We start from the raw sequence: 20,181 nt of genomic DNA on the forward strand, positions 1-20,181 counted from the left end.
AAGCGGCCTTCATCGGGTGAAGGGGACGAGACTGTCTGGAGGACAGCGCTGGAGTGAACAAAGCCACGCTCAGATCGCGACCTTTAAGCTGTGAGAGGAACAAAGAGCCTTGACAAAGGAATTAGCATATAATTTAGGTTAGTGTAAATGCGGTTGGTATTACCTTAGAGTCGCGGCATCTCTTCAGAAAGGTTGAGAGACTCGATTAGTTGAGCCTTCTTATCCCGGAGTCTGTTGAATGATCTTAAGGTGGTGTGGAATCCCTCTCCGCAGAGGCGGTTCAATTTCGATTTGAAGCTTTCGTGACTGCACGGATTCATCTTCTTTGGTTCTTTCGGTAAAAGTCACCACCACCACGTAAGAATGAGAATAAAATAATGAACTGATAAAATAAAAGAACGCAATGAATGTTCTCACGACGTTTCGGCCGCAACACAAGCGGCCTTCATCGGGTGAAGGGGACGAGACCGTCTGGTAGGACCATTGCAGGGTCGGTACTTTTGGCCAGGCACGACCGCTGACGTGCACCGATGGGTCTCGCTATGACCTTGCGTCCAACGACCGCGGCGGGAGCCACAGTCCCCCCGCGTAAGCCGGGCGGGGCCCATCACGGTGACCGGGGTCAACGAATTGGTCGCGTTGGAACATCCTGGGGACCGCTGTAAAGAGTTGGCCGACGGCGCGGGCCGTTCGCGGACCGAGGCAGGAATTTCTCCGCACAACTATCGATCGGAGGACGTCTACTAAGCTCTATCCCGGGCACTCAAAAGGTCCGAACATCTCCGTATCATCCCCAGACCGCCGACAGGGCTGGTTGAGCGGCTTAACCGCACCACAAGCGGCCTTCACCTGCCGAAGGGCGCTTGTGCTTTGCGGCCGAAACGTCGTGCGTGAGATTTTGTTGGCCGTGCCCTGACTGGACCGTCTGAGGAAAGAGCTTCACAGCCCATCGGATTCCTCCTGTGTCTATTAATAATCCATCACCACCACCACCATCGCCACCACCGCCACCGCCACCACCGCCACCGCCGCCACCACCAGTACCACTCCAAAGACAAAAGATTCCCCGCGCAGCCTAAACAGACTGTTGGGGCAAGTGCTGTTAGCGAGCAGGGGACCAGGGCATGGCGACACCGTCCTCAGGTGCCGGTTGGCCGCTCACCGAAGCCGCACCGACGCCGGAAAGGGCCGGTCGAGGCCGTTGCCCGGGCTGTTACGGGACTCCGGCTGGAGAACCGGGCAGACCCGGTTAATTGATTTTGTTGTATTGGATTGTATGGTTGTTGGGGGGGGGGGGTTGAGGATGGTCATCACTGTCGGGGAGGGGGGGGGGGCCCAGGGAGACTTAAATGGGCCTTAGGATAGACAGAACCGAGGGGAAGGATTTCCACCAATTCCCACCACACACAGTCACTCACACACAGACACACACACACACACAGTCACACACACACACACAGTCACACACACACACACACAGTCACACACACAGTCACACACACACACAGTCACACACACACAGTCACACACACACACAGTCACACACACACAGTCACACACACACACAGTCACACACACACACAGTCACACACACACACACACAGTCACACACACACACAGTCACACACACACACAGTCACACACACAGACACACAGTCACACACACAGACACACACACAGTCACACACACAGTCACACACACACAGTCACACACACACACACAGTCACACACACACAGTCACACACACACAGTCACACACACACAGTCACACACACACAGTCACACACACAGTCACACACACAGACACACAGTCACACACACAGTCACACACACACAGTCACACACACACAGTCACACACACAGACACACACACTCACACACAGTCACACACACAGACACACAGTCACACACACACAGTCACACACACACAGTCACTCACACACAGTCACACACACACACACAGTCACACACACACAGTCACTCACACACAGTCACACACACAGTCACACACACACACACAGTCACACACACACAGTCACACACACACAGTCACACACACAGTCACACACACAGTCACACACACACACACACAGTCACACACACAGTCACACACACACAGTCACACACACACAGTCACACACACACACAGTCACACACACAGTCACACACACACACAGTCACACACACACAGTCACTCAGAGGTGTGGATGAAAACAGAGGGATAAACAACGAACCCCCTTGCAACCATTGTTGTCGGCTCTCCTTTACACACAGTTACACACACAGTCACACACACACAGTCACACACACACAGTCACACACACACAGTCACACACACACAGTCACACACACACAGTCACACACACACACAGTTACACACACACAGTCACACACACACAGTCACACACACACAGTCACTCACACAGTCACACAGTCACACACAACAACAACAACCGCCATTCGCCACTAAGTGGCGGTGACGTCACCACGACGCTTGTGCCAGGCTATGTGCACCCTGAGGCCACGTGAAGTGTCGAACGCCCGCTGGCAGGAGGTCACGGGGCAGACCCAGGTGCCACGGGTCGACTGACTGAGATGACTGGCTGATGCACCACCTGTGCCCCCTACTGTGCCAACCTGCTGTGCTTTAGCCACCCGGCGCTCCGCTCGCTGTTGTGAGCGTCGCTCCTCCGCCCTCCGTTGTTGTTGGAGGGCGACTGCCTCCAACTGCCCAGTAGCATCCTTCACGAGCCTCCTCCACAGAGGCCGATCTTGACACCGCTGGTACCAGTCATCGGCAAGTCCACTCAGCTCCACGTCCTCCTGTACCACATCACTCCATCTCTTCTCTAGCCCGTGCCGCGCCCGCTTAGCCCCCTCAATCCGGCCAAACAAAAGCTGTTTCGGCATGCGGTGGCTGGGCATGCGGGCTACATGACCCAGCCATCGCAGCCTTGCCTGCCGGAGGAGCTCACCGATGGGACCCTGCCCAGATCTTTCAAGGATTTGTGAGCTCCTCACACAATCCAGTCTGGTTAAACCCAGGATGGATCGTAGGCAGGCCAGCCTAAATGTTTCTAACCGGCGAACATGTTCCATTAGGGGGGTCCACGTTTCGCAAGCGTAGAGAAGGGAGGGAATGACCGTGGCCGAGAAGACCTGAAGCTTAGTGCGGAGCGACAGACCAGGTAGCTTCCACACAGCGTTACGCAACCGATGAAAAGATATTGCCGCTCGACTGATTCGGAGTGAGACCTCTGCTGTTAAACTGGAGCCAGTCATAAGCACACTGTCCAGGTATGGGAAACTCCCCACTCTCTCCACAACTGCCCCATCACCGATTGGGAGTTGTGGGGGTGGAGTGTCCGATGGTACAAAATACCCAGGCAGGTGCTTAGTTTTGGTGGGGCTGATGGTAAGGCCCCACCTCTTAGTGGCACGCTCCAGTCTCAGCAGCAGCGTCTCCAACTCCTCCTCTGACTGAGCAGCTATTACCAAGTCATCAGCATACATAACGTGGTTGAGCAATAGAGAGCCATCCCTTGACCGCACCCGGGCATCGATTAGCCTCCCATTATATCTGTACCATATGGAGATTCCCCCGGTACAGCTATTGAAGGCTTCACGAACTACGTGGTCAAAATAGATGTTAAATAATGTGGGAGCCAGAGGACATCCCTGTCGCACCCCAAGGTGTACAGGGAATGGCTCTGACTCCCGGCCACGTAGTTTTACCCGGGCCCGCTCACCATCATGAAGGTCCTTAATGATCGTGAGCAGAGGGTCAGGTACTCCAAAAGCACGAAGAACGACCCAGAGCCCAGGCCTACTGATGGTATCATAGGCCTTGACCAGGTCAATAAAGCAGAGATGTAGGTCTTGTTGGAATTCCCTACACCTCTGCTGTAGCAGACGGACAGAAAATATGGCATCTGTGCAGGACCGCCCTTTCCTGAAACCGCATTGGGGCTCCGCAAGCCTCTCCTCAGCGTGCCTGGCAAGGCGATGCTGAATAATCCTTGCCAGGACCTTTCCCGGCACACTGAGGAGTGAGATGCCCCTGTAGTTGTTACAGTCTGTGCGGTCCCCCTTCTTAAAAAGGGGGACCACCAGGGCATCCTTCCAATCCTGCGGAACCCGTCCAGTGGTCCAGACTGTTGTTATGATGTCATATAGGGCAGTCTGTGCACAAACGCCACCCTCCCTCAGCATTTCACTTGGGAGATCATCTCTGCCCGCTGCCTTTCCTGGTCTCAGACTCCGGATCGCCTTCAGTACTTCCTCAGCAGATGGCACCTCAGCCAGCCACTCACAGGGGGTGACTTCATCCAATATTTGAGGCACCGCAGCCTCAGCAGGGTCATCCTCACTTTGTGCCACGATGTTTTCCTGGCTGAGGGATTTTCCCTCCCCCAGGACCTCACAGAAATGCTCAGCAAATCTGCGAACCTGTTCCTGGGGGTCGGAAATTGGATCACACACACACAGTCAGTCACACACACACAGTCACACACACAGTCACACAGTCACAGTCACACACAGTCACACACACACAGTCACACACAGTCACACAGTCAAAGTCACACACAGTCACACACAGTCACACACACACAGTCACACACACACAGTCACACACAGTCACACACACAGTCACACACACACAGTCACACACAGTCACACACACACACAGTCACACACACAGTCACACACACACACACACAGTCACACACACACACAGTCACACACACACTCAGTCACTCACACACTCACTAACACACTCCTTCACTCACACAGTCACTCTCACACTCACTCACTCACCCACCCACCCAATGACTTACCCACCCACCCACTCACCCACCCACCCACTCACCCACCCACCCACTCACCCACCCACCCACTCACCCACCCACTCACCCACCCACCCACTCACCCACCCACTCACCCACCCACCCACCCACTCACTCACCCACTCACTCACCCACCCACTCACTCACCCACTCACCCACCCACTCACTCACTCACTCACACAGTCACTCGAGGTGAGTGAGGTGAGCGTGAGGTGAGCTGAGGGGTGAGCGTGAGGGGTGAGCGAGTGAGCTTGAGTGGTGAGCGTGAGCGGTGAGCGTGAGGGGTGAGCGGGAGGGGTGAGCGTGAGGGGTGAGCGTGAGGGGTGAGCGTGAGCGGTGAGCGTGAGGGGTGAGCGTGAGGGGTGAGCGTGAGGGGTGAGCGTGAGGGGTGAGCTTGAGGGGTGAGCGTGAGGGGTGAGCGTGAGGGGTGAGGGGTGAGCGTGAGGGGTGAGCGTGAGGGGTGAGCGTGAGTGGTGAGCGTGAGGGGTGAGCGGTGAGTGTGAGGGGTGAGCGTGAGTGGTGAGCGTGAGGGGTGAGGGGTGAGCGTGAGGGGTGAGCGTGAGGGGTGAGCGTGAGGGGTGAGCGTGAGGGGTGAGCGTGAGGGGTGAGCGTGAGTGGTGAGCGTGAGGGGTGAGCGTGAGGGGTGAGCGTGAGTGGTGAGCGTGAGGGGTGAGCGAGTGAGCGTGAGGGGTGAGCGTGAGGGGTGAGCGTGAGGGGTGAGCGTGAGTGGTGAGCGTGAGGGGTGAGCGTGAGTGGTGAGCGTGAGAGTGAGTGGTGAGCGTGAGGGGTGAGCGAGTGAGCGTGAGTGGTGAGCGTGAGGGGTGAGCGTGAGGGGTGAGCGTGAGGGGTGAGCGTGAGGGGTGAGCGTGAGGGGTGAGCGTGAGGGGTGAGCGGTGAGCGTGAGGGGTGAGCGTGAGGGGTGAGCGTGAGTGGTGAGCATGAGTGGTGAGTGGTGAGCGTGAGTGGTGAGGGGTGAGCGTGAGGGGTGAGTGGTGAGCGTGAGTGGTGAGCGTGAGTGGTGAGTGTACTTGTGAAGGCTGCCCCATGTCCAGGCTCATTGACTTGCGGGCCCTGGGGCTGATCTGCCCCATGGCTGGGTAGCTGGCCATGAGGTGACGCATTGACGCCTTGGGAGACATCCACGTCTGACTGTCTCCACCACCACCACCACGCACAGCCCTGCCACACACAGACACACACACAGACACACACACACAGACACACACACAGACACACACACAGACACACACACACAGACACACACACACAGACACACACAGACACACACATACAGACACACACAGACACACACATACATACATACAGACACGCACACACACACACACACAGACACACACAGACACGCACACACACACACAGACACACACAGACACACAGACACACACACAGACACACACACACACAGACACACACACAGACACACACACACACAGACACACACACAGACACACACACACAGACACACACACACACACACAGACACACACACACACAGACACACACAGACACACACACACAGACACACACAGACACACACACACACAGACACACACACAGACACACACACACATACAGACACGCACACACAGACACACACAGACACAGACACACACACAGACACACACACATACAGACACGCACACACAGACACACACAAAGACAAAGTTCCCCCGCATAGCCTCTTAATAGTCTGGTGGTAACGAGTGGGTGGGTGAATGGTTGGGTGGGTGGGTAGGTGAGTGGTTGATTGGGTGGTTGAGTGGTTGGCTGGGTGGTTGGGTGGGTAGGTGGGTGAGTGGTTGGGTGGGTGGGTAGGTGAGTGGTTGATTGGGTGGGTGAGTGGTTGGCTGGGTGGTTGGGTGGGTAGGTGGGTGGGTGGTTGGGTGGGTAGGTGGGTGGTTGGGTGGGTGGTTGGGTGGGTAGGTGGGTGAGTAGTTGGGTGGGTGGGTGGTTTGGTGGATGAGTGGGTGGGTAGGTGGGTGAATGGTTGGGTGGGTGGGTGAGTGCTTGGGTGGGTAGGTGAGTGAGTGGTTGGGTGGGTGGGTGAGTAGTTAATTGGGTGGGTGAGTGGTTGGGTGGGTGGGTGAGTGAGTGGTTGGGTGGGTGGGTGAGTAGTTGATTGGGTGGGTGAGTGGTTGGGTGGGTGGGTGAGTGGTTGGGTGAGTAGGTGGGTGAGTGGTTGGGTGGGTAGGTGGGTGGGTGGTTGGGTGGGTGGGTTGTTGGGTGGGTGGTTGGGTGAGTAGGTGGGTGAGTGGTTGGGTGGGTGGGTGATTGGGTGGGTGGTTGGGTGAGTAGGTAGGTGAGTGGTTGGGTGGGTAGGTGAGTGAGTGGTTGAGTGGGTGGTTAGGTGAGTGGTTGGGTGGGTGGGTGGTTGGGTGGGTAGGTGGGTGAGTAGTTGAGTGGGTGGTTGGATGGGTGGGTGGGTGGTTGAGCTCGTGGGTAGGTGGATGATTGGTAGAGTGGTGAGTGGTTGGGTGATTGGGTCTGTCCCGTGACCTCCTCCTCCTGCACCTAGCCTGGAACGGTCACCGTGGTGATGTCCGCCCCCCTTAGTGATGCATGGTTGCTATGGGAACCGGGTGCAGGGTTGCTATGGAGACCTGATGCAGGGTTGCTATGGGGACCTGGTACAGGGTTGCTATGGGGACGTGATGCAGGGTTGCTATGGAGACATAATGCAGGGTTGCTATGGGAACCAGGTGCAGGGTTGCTATGGGAACTGGGTGCAGGGTTGCTATGGGGACCAGGTGGGTGGTTGCTATGGGAAACGGGCGCGTGGTTGTTATGGGAAATGAGTGGGTAGTTCCGAAGGGGATAGCGTTCAGGGTTCCTATGGAAATCAGTTGCAGGGTTGCTATGGAAATCAGTTGCAGGGTTGCTATGGAAATCATTTTCAGGGTTGCTATGGAAATCAGTTGCAGGGTTGCTATGGAAATCAGTTGCAGGGTTGCTATGGAAATCAGTTGCAGGGTTGCTATGGAAATCAGTTGCAGGGTTGCTATAGAAATCAGTTGCAGGGTTGCTATGGAAATCAGTTGCAGGGTTGCTATGGGAACCAATTACCGGGTTGCTATGGAGACCTGGAGCGGGGTGGCTATCGGGCCCGGGTGGGTGGTTGCTATGGGGCCCAGGTTCAGGGTTGCTAAGGAGACCGATTACAGCGTTGCTATGGGGACCAGCTACCGGGGTTGCTATGGTGACCAGGTACAGGGTTGCTATGGGGGAACGGGTGCACAGGTTGCTATGCTACGGGGACCGTGTGCACGGGGTTGCTATGGAGACAAAATACCGGGGTTGCTATGGTGACCAGGTACAGGGTTGCCATGGGGGACCGCGTGCATGGGGTTGCTATGGAGACAAAATACCGGGGTTGCTACGGGGAACCGGGTTGCTCCGGTCACCGCGGCAACGGTTGCCGGGCGCGGGGGGCGGGGCCGCCCACATCCCCCCTCCCCACTCACCCGGAGACGGGGTCCATGATGGGGCTGTAGGTATCCATGGCGACCGTATCCAAGGAGTTCTCCATGAGGACGAGCGACTTGCGGTGTTTGAGACCACAGCGACTCCTCACCTCCTCGGAGACGGTGAGGAGCGCTACACTCACCACCATCACCACCACCACCATCATCATCATCATCACCATCATCACCATCATCACCATCATCATCACCATCATCATCACCATCATCACCACCATCACCACCATCATCATCATTATCATCAACATCACCAGCATCATCATCACCACCATCACCACCATCACCACCATCACCATCACCACCATCATCACCATCACCACCATCATCACCATCATCACCACCACCACCATCATCATCATTATCATCAACATCACCATCATCACCATCACCACCATCATCACCACCACCATCATCACCACCACCACCATCATCACCACCACCATCATCACCACCACCATCATCACCACCACCACCATCATCACCATCATCATCATCATCACCATCATCACCATCACCACCATCATCACCATCATCACCACCAGCACCATCATCACCATCACCACCATCATCACCATCATCACCACCAGCACCATCATCACCATCACCACCATCATCATCACCACCATCACCACCATCACCACCACCATCATCATCATCATCACCATCATCATCACCATCATCACCACCATCACCACCACCACCACCATCATCATCATCACCACCATCATCATCACCATCATCACCACCATCACCACCACCACCATCACCACCATCATCATTACCACCACCACCATCATCAAAATCATCACCACCATCATCATCATCACCATCACCACCATCATCATCATCATCACCACCAGCACCACCATCAACATCACCACCATCATCATCATCATCACCACCAGCACCACCATCAACATCACCACCATCATCATCACCATCACCACCATCACCACCATCATCATCATCACCACCATCACCACCATCATCATCACCACCATCACCACCATCATCATCACCATCATCATCATCACCATCATCACCACCATCACCACCATCACCATCATCACCACCATCACCATCACCACCATCACCACCATCACCACCATCACCACCATCACCACCATCATCATCATCACCACCATCACCACCATCACTATCATCATCACCACCATCATCACCATCACCACCATCACAATCATCATTACCACCATCATCATCATCACCACCATCACCACCATCACTATCATCATCACCACCATCATCACCATCACCACCATCACAATCATCATTACCACCATCACCACGATCACCATCACCACCATCACCATCATCACCACCATCACCATCATCACCACCATCATCATCACCATCATCATCATCATCACCACCATCATCATCACCACCATCACCATCACCACCATCACCACCATCATCATCATCACCATCACCACCATCACCACCATCAACATCATCATCATCACCACCATCACCACCATCATCACCATCACCACCATCATCACCATCAACACCATCACCACCACCATCATCAACACCATCACCACCATCATCACCACCATCACCACCACCATCACCACCATCAGGACCATCATCAACACCATCACCACCATCATCATCACCACCATCATCATCACCATCATCACCATCACCACCATCATCATCACCACCATCACCATCATCATCACCACCATCATCATTACCATCATCACCATCACCACCATCATCATCACCATCATCATCACCACCATCATCATCATCACCACCAGCACCATCAGCACCATCAGCACCATCACCATCACCACCATCATCATCATCACCATCACCACCATCACCACCATCATCATCATCACCACCATCACCACCATCACTATCATCATCACCACCATCATTATCACCACCATCATCACCATCACCACCATCATCACCATCGCCACCATCATCACCATCATCAACATCAAGACCATCACCACCACCGTTATCAACACCATCACCACCATCATCACCACCATCACCACAATCATCATCACCACCAGCACCATCATCACCAGCACCATCATCACCATCATCACCATCACCACCAACATCACCATTATCATCACCAGTGTGTGAGTGAGTGGCTGGCGAGATGGGTGAGCGAGGTGGTGAGTGGGTGAGCAAGGCGGTGAGCGAGTGAGTGTGTGTGAGTGAGTGTGTGAGTGAGTGGGTGAGTGTGTGAGTGACTGAGTGACTGAGTGGGTGAGCGAGTGAGTGGGTGAGTGAGTGGGTGAGCGAGTGGGTGAGTGACTGAGTGAGTGACTGAGTGAGTGACTGAGTGTGTGAGTGAGTGGGTGAGCGAGTGAGTGGGTAAGTGAGTGAGTGGGTGAGCGAGTGAGTGGGTGAGCGAGTGGGTGAGTGACTGAGTGAGTGAGTGGGTGAGCGAGTGGGTGAGTGTGTGAGTCAGTGTGTGAGTGAGTCAGTGTGTGAGTGAGTGGGTGAGTGGGTGACCGAGCCGGTGAGCGAGTGGGTGAGTGGGTGAGCGAGTGGGTGAGTGACTGAGTGACTGAGCGAGTGGGTGAGCGAGTGACTGAGTGAGTGGGTGAGCGGGTGACTGAGTGACTGAGCGAGTGGGTGAGCGAGTGGGTGAGCGAGTGAGTGGGTGAGCGAGTGAGCGAGTGGGTGAGCGGATGACTGAGTGACTGAGTGAGTGGGTGAGTGAGTGACTGAGTGAGTGAGTGGGTGAGTGAGTGGGTGAGCGAGTGAGTGAGTGAGTGACTGAATGACTGAGCGAGTGGGTGAGCGAGTGGTTGGGTGAGCGAGTGGGTGAGCGAGTGGTTGGGTGAGCGAGTGGTTGGGTGAGCGAGTGGTTGGGTGAGCGAGTGGGTGAGCGAGTGGTTGGGTGAGCGAGTGGTTGGGTGAGCGAGTGGTTGGGTGAGCGAGTGGGTGAGCGAGTGGTTGGGTGAGCGAATGGGTGAGCGAGTGGTTGGGTGAGCGAGTGGGTGAGCGAGTGGGTGAGTGAGTGGGTGAGCGAGTGGTTGGGTGAGCGAGTGGTTGGGTGAGCGAGTGGGTGAGCGAGTGGTTGGGTGAACGAGTGGGTGAGGGAGTGGTTGGGTGAGCGAGTGGGTGAGCGAGTGACTGAGTGAGTGGGTGAGTGAGTGGGTGAGCGAGTGGGTGAGCGAGTGAGTGAGCGAGTGACTGAGTGACTGAATGACTGAGCGAGTGGGTGAGCGAGTGAGTGAGTGACTGAGTGACTGAGTGGGTGAGCGAGTGGTTGGGTGAGCGAGTGGTTAGGTGAGCGAGTGGTTGGGTGAGCGAGTGGTTGGGTGAGCGAGTGGTTGGGTGAGCGAGCGAGTGGGTGAGTGAGTGGTTGGGTGAGTGAGTGGTTGGGTGAGCGAGTGAGCGGCTGAGCGAGTGGGTGAGCGAGTGGGTGAGCGAGCGAGTGGTTGGGTGAGCGAGTGGGTGAGCGAGTGGGTGAGCGAGTGGTTGGGTGAGCGAGTGAGTGAGCGGATGACTGAGTGACTGAGCGAGTGGGTGAGCGAGCGAGTGGTTGGGTGAGTGACTGAGTGACTGAGTGGTTGGGTGAGCGAGCGAGTGGGTGAGCGAATGGGTGAGCGGATGACTGAGTGACTGAGTGAGTGGGTGAGTGAGTGACTGAGTGAGTGGGTGAGTGAGTGACTGAGTGACTGAGTGGTTGGGTGAGCGAGTGGGTGAGCGAGCGAGTGGGTGAGCAAGCGAGTGGGTGAGCGAGCGAGTGGGTGAGCGAGCGAGTGGTTGGGTGAGCGAGTGGGTGAGCGAGTGGTGGGGTGAGTGAGTGACTGAGTGAGTGAGTGAGTGACTGAGTGACTGAGTGGGTGAGCGAGTGGTTGGGTGAGCGAGTGGTTGGGTGAGCGAGTGGTTGGGTGAGCGAGTGAGCGAGTGGGTGAGCGAGTGGGTGAGCGAGTGGGTGAGCGAGCGGGTGAGCGAGTGAGTGGGTGAGCGAGCGAGTGGGTGAGCGAGCGAGTGGTTGGGTGAGCGAGTGGTGGGGTGAGTGAGTGGGTGAGCGAGTGGGTGAGCGAGTGGGTGAGCGAGTGGGTGAGCGAGCGGGTGAGCGAGTGACTGAGTGACTGAGTGGGTGAGCGAGTGGGTGAGCGAGTGGGTGAGTGGGTGAGTGAGCGAGTGGGTGAGCGAGTGGGTGAGCGAGCGGGTGAGCGAGCGGGTGAGCGAGTGGGTGAGCGAACGTGTGAGCGAGTGGGTGAGCGAGTGGGTGAGCGAGTGAGTGACTGAGTGACTGAGTGGTTGGGTGAGCGAGCGGGTGAGCGAGTGGGTGAGCGAGCGAGCGGGTGAGCGAGTGGGTGAGCGAGTGGGTGAGCGAGTGGGTGAGCGAGTGGGTGAGTGAGTGGGTGAGTGAGTGGGTGAGCGAGTGGGTGAGCGAGTGGGTGAGCGAGTGGTGGGGTGAGTGAGAGACTGAGTGACTGAATGACTGAGCGAGTGGGTGAGTGAGTGAGTGGGTGAGTGAGTGGGTGAGTGAGTGGGTGAACGAGTGGGTGAGCGAGCGGGTGAGCGAGTGAGTGGGTGAGTGAGTGGGTGAGCGAGTGGGTGAGCGAGCGGGTGAGCGAGTGAGCGAGTGGGTGAGCGAGCGGGTGAGCGAGTGGGTGAGCGAGTGGTTGGGTGAGCGAGTGGTTGGGTGAGCGAGTGGTTGGGTGAGCGAGTGGGTGAGCGAGTGGTTGGGTGAGCGAGTGGTTGGGTGAGCGAGTGGGTGAGCGAGTGGTTGGGTGAGCGAATGGGTGAGCGAGTGGTTGGGTGAGCGAGTGGGTGAGCGAGTGGGTGAGTGAGTGGGTGAGCGAGTGGTTGGGTGAGCGAGTGGTTGGGTGAGCGAGTGGGTGAGCGAGTGGTTGGGTGAACGAGTGGGTGAGGGAGTGGTTGGGTGAGCGAGTGGGTGAGCGAGTGACTGAGTGAGTGGGTGAGTGAGTGGGTGAGCGAGTGGGTGAGCGAGTGAGTGAGCGAGTGACTGAGTGACTGAATGACTGAGCGAGTGGGTGAGCGAGTGGTTGGGTGAGCGAGTGGTTAGGTGAGCGAGTGGTTGGGTGAGCGAGTGGTTGGGTGAGCGAGTGGTTGGGTGAGCGAGCGAGTGGGTGAGTGAGTGGTTGGGTGAGTGAGTGGTTGGGTGAGCGAGTGAGCGGCTGAGCGAGTGGGTGAGCGAGTGGGTGAGCGAGCGAGTGGTTGGGTGAGCGAGTGGGTGAGCGAGTGGGTGAGCGAGTGGTTGGGTGAGCGAGTGAGTGAGCGGATGACTGAGTGACTGAGCGAGTGGGTGAGCGAGCGAGTGGTTGGGTGAGTGACTGAGTGACTGAGTGGTTGGGTGAGCGAGCGAGTGGGTGAGCGAATGGGTGAGCGGATGACTGAGTGACTGAGTGAGTGGGTGAGTGAGTGACTGAGTGAGTGGGTGAGTGAGTGACTGAGTGACTGAGTGGTTGGGTGAGCGAGTGGGTGAGCGAGCGAGTGGGTGAGCAAGCGAGTGGGTGAGCGAGCGAGTGGGTGAGCGAGCGAGTGGTTGGGTGAGCGAGTGGGTGAGCGAGTGGTGGGGTGAGTGAGTGACTGAGTGAGTGAGTGAGTGACTGAGTGACTGAGTGGGTGAGCGAGTGGTTGGGTGAGCGAGTGGTTGGGTGAGCGAGTGGTTGGGTGAGCGAGTGAGCGAGTGGGTGAGCGAGTGGGTGAGCGAGTGGGTGAACGAGTGGGTGAGCGAGCGGGTGAGCGAGTGAGTGGGTGAGCGAGCGAGTGGGTGAGCGAGCGAGTGGTTGGGTGAGCGAGTGGTGGGGTGAGTGAGTGGGTGAGCGAGTGGGTGAGCGAGTGGGTGAGCGAGTGGGTGAGCGAGCGGGTGAGCGAGTGACTGAGTGACTGAGTGGGTGAGCGAGTGGGTGAGCGAGTGGGTGAGTGGGTGAGTGAGCGAGTGGGTGAGCGAGTGGGTGAGCGAGCGGGTGAGCGAGTGGGTGAGCGAGTGGGTGAGCGAACGGGTGAGCGAGTGGGTGAGCGAGTGGGTGAGCGAGTGGGTGAGCGAGTGAGTGACTGAGTGACTGAGTGGTTGGGTGAGCGAGCGGGTGAGCGAGTGGGCGAGCGAGCGAGCGGGTGAGCGAGTGGGTGAGCGAGTGGGTGAGCGAGTGGGTGAGCGAGTGGGTGAGTGAGTGGGTGAGTGAGTGGGTGAGCGAGTGGGTGAGCGAGTGGGTGAGCGAGTGGTGGGGTGAGTGAGAGACTGAGTGACTGAATGACTGAGCGAGTGGGTGAGTGAGTGAGTGGGTGAGTGAGTGGGTGAGTGAGTGGGTGAGCGAGTGGGTGAGCGAGCGGGTGAGCGAGTGAGTGGGTGAGTGAGTGGGTGAGCGAGTGGGTGAGCGAGCGGGTGAGCGAGTGAGCGAGTGGGTGAGCGAGCGGGTGAGCGAGTGGGTGAGCGAGTGAGCGAGTGGGTGAGCGAGTGGGTGAGCGAGCGGGTGAGCGAGTGAGCGAGTGGGTGAGCGAGCGGGTGAGCGAGCGGGTGAGCGAGTGGGTGAGAGAGTGGGTGAGTGAGCGAGTGGGTGAGCGAGTGAGTGAGCGAGTGGGTGAGCGAGCGGGTGAGCGAGTGAGTGGGTGAGCGAGTGGGTGAGTGAGCAAGTGGGTGAGCGAATGGGTGAGCGAGTGGGTGAGTGAGTGGGTGAGTGACTGAGCGAGTGGGTGAGCGAGTGGGTGAGCGAGTGGGTGAGCGAGCGGGTGAGCGAGTGGGTGAGCGAGTGGGTGAGCGAGCGAGTGGGTGAGCGAATGGGTGAGCGAGTGGGTGAGTGAGTGGGTGAGTGACTGAGCGAGTGGGTGAGCGAGTGGGTGAGCGAGTGGGTGAGCGAGCGGGTGAGCGAGCGGGTGAGCGAGCGGGTGAGCGAGTGGGTGAGCGAGTGGGTGAGCGAGTGGGTGAGCGAGTGGGTGAGCGAGTGGTGGGGTGAGTGATAGACTGAGTGACTGAATGACTGAGCAAGTGGGTGAGTGAGCGAGTGGGTGAGTGAGTGGGTGAGCGAGTGGGTGAGCGAGTGGGTGAGTGAGCGAGCGGGTGAGCAAGCGAGTGGGTGAGTGAGTGACTGAATGACTGAGTGAGTGGGTGAGCGAGTGGGTGAGCGAGTGGGTGCGAGAGTGGTGGGGTGAGTGAGTGACTGAGTGGGTGAGCGAGTGACTGAGCGAGTGGGTGAGCGAGTGGGTGAGCGAGCGGGTGAGCGAGCGAGTGGGTGAGCGAGTGGGTGAGCGAGTGGGTGAGCGAGTGGGTGAGCGAGTGGGTGAGCGAGTGAGCGAGTGGTGGGGTGAGCGAGCGAGTGGGTGAGCGAGTGGGTGAGCGAGTGGGTGAGCGAGTGGGTGAGCGGGTGAGCGAGTGGGTGAGCGAGCGGGTGAGCGAGCGGGTGAGCGAGTGGGTGAGCGAGTGGGTGAGCGAGTGGGTGAGCGAGCGGGTGAGCGAGCGGGTGAGCGAGTGGGTGAGTGGATGAGCGAGTGGGTGAGTGAGTGGGTGAGTGGGTGGGTGAGCGAGTGGGTGAGCGAGTGGGTGAGCGAGTGGGTGAGCGAGCGGGTGAGCGAGTGACTGAGTGACTGAGCGAGTGGGTGAGCGAGTGGGTGAGCGAGTGGGTGAGCGAGTGGGTGAGCGAGCGGGTGAGCGAGCGGGTGAGCGAGTGACTGAGCGAGTGGGTGAGCGAGCGGGTGAGCGAGCGGGTGAGCGAGTGGGTGAGCGAGTGGGTGAGCGAGTGGGTGAGCGAGTGGGTGAGCGAGTGGGTGAGTGACTGAGTGAGTGGGTGAGTGAGTGACTGAGTGAGTGACTGAGTGAGTGGGTGAGCGAGTGGTTGGGTGAGCGAGTGGTTGGGTGAGCGAGTGGGTGAGCGAGTGGGTGAGTGAGTGACTGAATGACTGAGTGAGTGGGTGAGTGAGTGATTAAGTGAGTGAGTGAGTGGGTGAGTGAGTGAGTGAGTGATTAAGTGAGTGAGCGAGTGGGTGAGCGAGTGGGTGAGCGAGTGGGTGAGCGAGTGAGTGAGTGGGTGAGCGAGTGGGTGAGCGAGTGGGTGAGCGAGTCGGTGAGTGACTGAGTGGGTGAGCGAGTGGGTGAGCGAGTGGGTGAGCGAGTGGGTGAGCGAGCGGGTGAGCGAGTGGGTGAGCGAGTGGGTGAGCGAGTGGTGGGGTGAGTGAGAGACTGAGTGACTGAATGACTGAGCGAGTGGGTGAGTGAGCGAGTGGGTGAGTGAGTGGGTGAGCGAGTGGGTGAGCGAGTGGGTGAGTGAGCGAGCGGGTGAGCAAGCGAGTGGGTGAGTGAGTGACTGAATGACTGAGTGAGTGGGTGAGCGAGTGGGTGAGCGAGTGGGTGAGCGAGTGGGTGAGCGAGTGGGTGAGCGAGCGGGTGAGCGAGTGAGTGAGCGAGTGAGCGAGTGAGTGACTGAGTGACTGAGTGGGTGAGCGAGTGGGTGAGCGAGTGGGTGAGCGAGTGGGTGAGCGAGCGAGTGAGCGAGTGGGTGAGCGAGTGGGTGAGCGAGTGGGTGAGTGGGTGAGCGAGTGGGTGAGCGAGTGGGTGAGTGGGTGAGCGAGTGGGTGAGCGAGTGGGTGAGCGAGTGACTGAGCGAGTGGGTGAGCGAGCGGGTGAGCGAGCGGGTGAGCGGGTGAGCGAGTGAGTGGGTGAGCGAGTGGGTGAGCGAGTGACTGAGCGAGTGACTGAGCGAGTGGGTGAGCGAGTGGGTGAGCGAGTGACTGAGCGAGTGGGTGAGCGAGCGGGTGAGCGAGCGGGTGAGCGAGTGAGTGGGTGAGCGAGTGGGTGAGCGAGTGACTGAGCGAGTGGGTGAGCGAGTGGGTGACTGAGTGGGTGAGCGAGTGGGTGAGCGAGTGGGTGAGCGAGTGAGTGAGCGAGTGGGTGAGCGAGTGGTTGGGTGAGCGAGTGGGTGAGCGAGTGGGTGAGCGAGTGAGTGACTGAGCGGGTGAGCGAGTGGGTGAGCGAGTGGGTGAGTGACTGAGTGACTGAGCGAGCGGGTGAGGGAGTGACTGAGTGAGTGGGTGAGCGAGTGACTGAGTGACTGAGCGAGTGGGTGAGCGAGTGGGTGAGCGAGTGGGTGAGCGAGTGAGTGGGTGAGCGAGTGGGTGAGCGGATGACTGAGTGACTGAGTGAGTGGGTGAGTGAGTGACTGAGTGAGTGGGTGAGCGAGTGAGTGAGTGAGTGACTGAATGACTGAGCGAGTGGGTGAGCGAGTGGTTGGGTGAGCGAGTGGGTAAGCGAGTGGTTGGGTGAGCGAGTGGTTGGGTGAGCGAGTGGTTGGGTGAGCGAGTGGTTGGGTGAGCGAGTGGGTGAGCGAGTGGTTGGGTGAGCAAGTGGTTGGGTGAGCGAGTGGTTGGGTGAGCGAGTGACTGAGCGAGTGGGTGAGCGAGTGAGTGAGCGAGTGGGTGAGCGAGTGGTTGGGTGAGCGAGTGGGTGAGCGAGTGGGTGAGCGAGTGGGTGAGTGGGTGAGCGAGTGGGTGAGCGAGTGGGTGAGCGAGTGGGCGAGTGGGTGAGCGAGTGGTGGGGTGAGCGAGTGGGTGAGTGAGTGGGTGAGTGAGTGGGTGAGTGAGCGAGTGGGTGAGTGGGTGAGCGGGTGAGCGAGTGGGTGAGCGAGTGGGTGAGTGACTGAGCGAGTGGGTGAGCGAGTGGGTGAGTGAGTGGGTGAGTGAGTGGGTGAGCGAGTGGGTGAGGCTCACCGGCGAGGTAGGCGATGCTCTGCAGGTTCACCTCGAAGCGTTCACAGTTCTGGTGTTTGGCGACAAGGGCCAGCAGCGTGTGCAGGATCCTCACAGTGCGAGCCACCGTGCCTGCACTGGGGTGCCGGTAGCCTGGAGCAACCACAAACACCACAACCACAACAACCATCACAACCACAACAACAACAACCACCACAACCATCACAAACACAACCACAAACACCACAACCACAACCATCACAAACACAACAACAACAACCATCACAACCATCACAACCACAAACACCACAACCACCATCACAACCACCACCATCACAACCACCACAACCACAACAACAACAACCACAACCACAACCATCACAACCACAATTACAACCATCACAACCACAACCACAAACACCACAACCATCACAACCACAACCATCACAACCACAACAACCATCACCGTCACAACCACAAACACCACAACCACAACCATCACAACCACAAACACCACAACCACAACCATCACAATCACAACCACAAACACCACAACCACAACCATCACAACCACAACCACAACCACCATCACAACCACAACCATCACAATCACAACCACAAACACCACAACCACAACCATCACAACCACAACCACAACCACCATCACAACCACAACCATCACAATCACAACCACAAACACCACAACCATCACAATCACAACCACAAACACCACAACCACAACCATCACAACCACCACAAACACCACAACCACAACCATCACAACCACAAACACCACAACCACAACCATCACAACCACAACCACAACCACCATCACAACCACAACCATCACAACCACAACCACAAACACCACAACCACAACCATCACAATCACAACCACAACCACCATCACAACCACAACCATCACAACCACAACAACCATCACCGTCACAACCACAACCATCACAACCACAACCACAAACACCACAACCACAAACACCACAACCACAACCATCACAACCACAACAACAAACACCACAACCACAACCATCACAACCACAACAACAAACACCACAATTACAATCACAACAACCACCACCGTCACAACCACCATCACAACCACCATCACAACCACAACCATCACAACCACAACCACAAACACCACAATTACAACCATCACAATCACAACAACCACCACCGTCACAACCACCATCACAACCACCATCACAACCACAACCATCACAACCACAACCACAAACACCACAACCACAACCATCACAACCACAACCACAACCACAACCACCATCACAACCACAACCATCACAACCACAACAACCACAACCATCACAACCATCACAAACACCACAACCACAACAACCATCACCGTCACAACCACCATCACAACCACAACCATCACAACCACCACAACCACCATCACAACCACAACCATCACAACCACCACAACCACAACCATCACAACCACAAACACCACAACCACAACCATCACAACCACAACCACAAACACCACAACCACAACCATCACAACCACAACAACAAACACCATCACAACCACAACCATCACAACCACAACAACCACAACCATCACAACCACAAACACCACAACCACAACCATCACAATCACAACCACAAACACCACAACCACAACCATCACAACCACAACCACAACCACCATCACAACCACAACCATCACAATCACAACCACAAACACCACAACCACAACCATCACAACCACAAACACCACAACCACAACCATCACAATCACAACCACAAACACCACAACCACAACCATCACAATCACAACCACAAACACCACAACCACAACCATCACAACCACAAACACCACAACCACAACCATCACAACCACAACCACCATCACAACCACAACCATCACAACCACAACCACAAACACCACAACCACAACCATCACAATCACAACCACAACCACCATCACAACCACAACCATCACAACCACAACAACCATCACCGTCACAACCACAACCATCACAACCACAACCACAAACACCACAACCACAAACACCACAACCACAACCATCACAACCACAACAACAAACACCACAACCACAACCATCACAACCACAACAACAAACACCACAATTACAATCACAACAACCACCACCGTCACAACCACCATCACAACCAC

General features: G+C 57.1%; 1 protein-coding gene across 1 annotated transcript in view; it reads right to left on the reverse strand.

Annotated features, from left to right (window-relative positions):
* Nucleotides 1-20,181, reverse strand: part of LOC142923126 (neurofibromin-like) — a gene marked incomplete at its 5' end in the record, with an annotated part of 108,664 nt that overhangs the window by 12,340 nt on the left and 76,143 nt on the right. Inside the window, 3 exon segments of the mRNA XM_076064067.1 lie at nt 5,877-6,027; nt 8,331-8,463; nt 18,024-18,155. Coding sequence (XP_075920182.1) covers nt 5,877-6,027; nt 8,331-8,463; nt 18,024-18,155 — 416 coding nt within the window.

This window comes from Petromyzon marinus, unplaced genomic scaffold, assembly GCF_048934315.1.
Source record: "Petromyzon marinus isolate PM22_M1 ecotype Great Lakes invasive population unplaced genomic scaffold, UKy_Petmar_22M1.pri1.0 PM_Scaffold_290, whole genome shotgun sequence".
NCBI classification, from domain to species: Eukaryota; Metazoa; Chordata; class Hyperoartia; order Petromyzontiformes; family Petromyzontidae; genus Petromyzon; species Petromyzon marinus.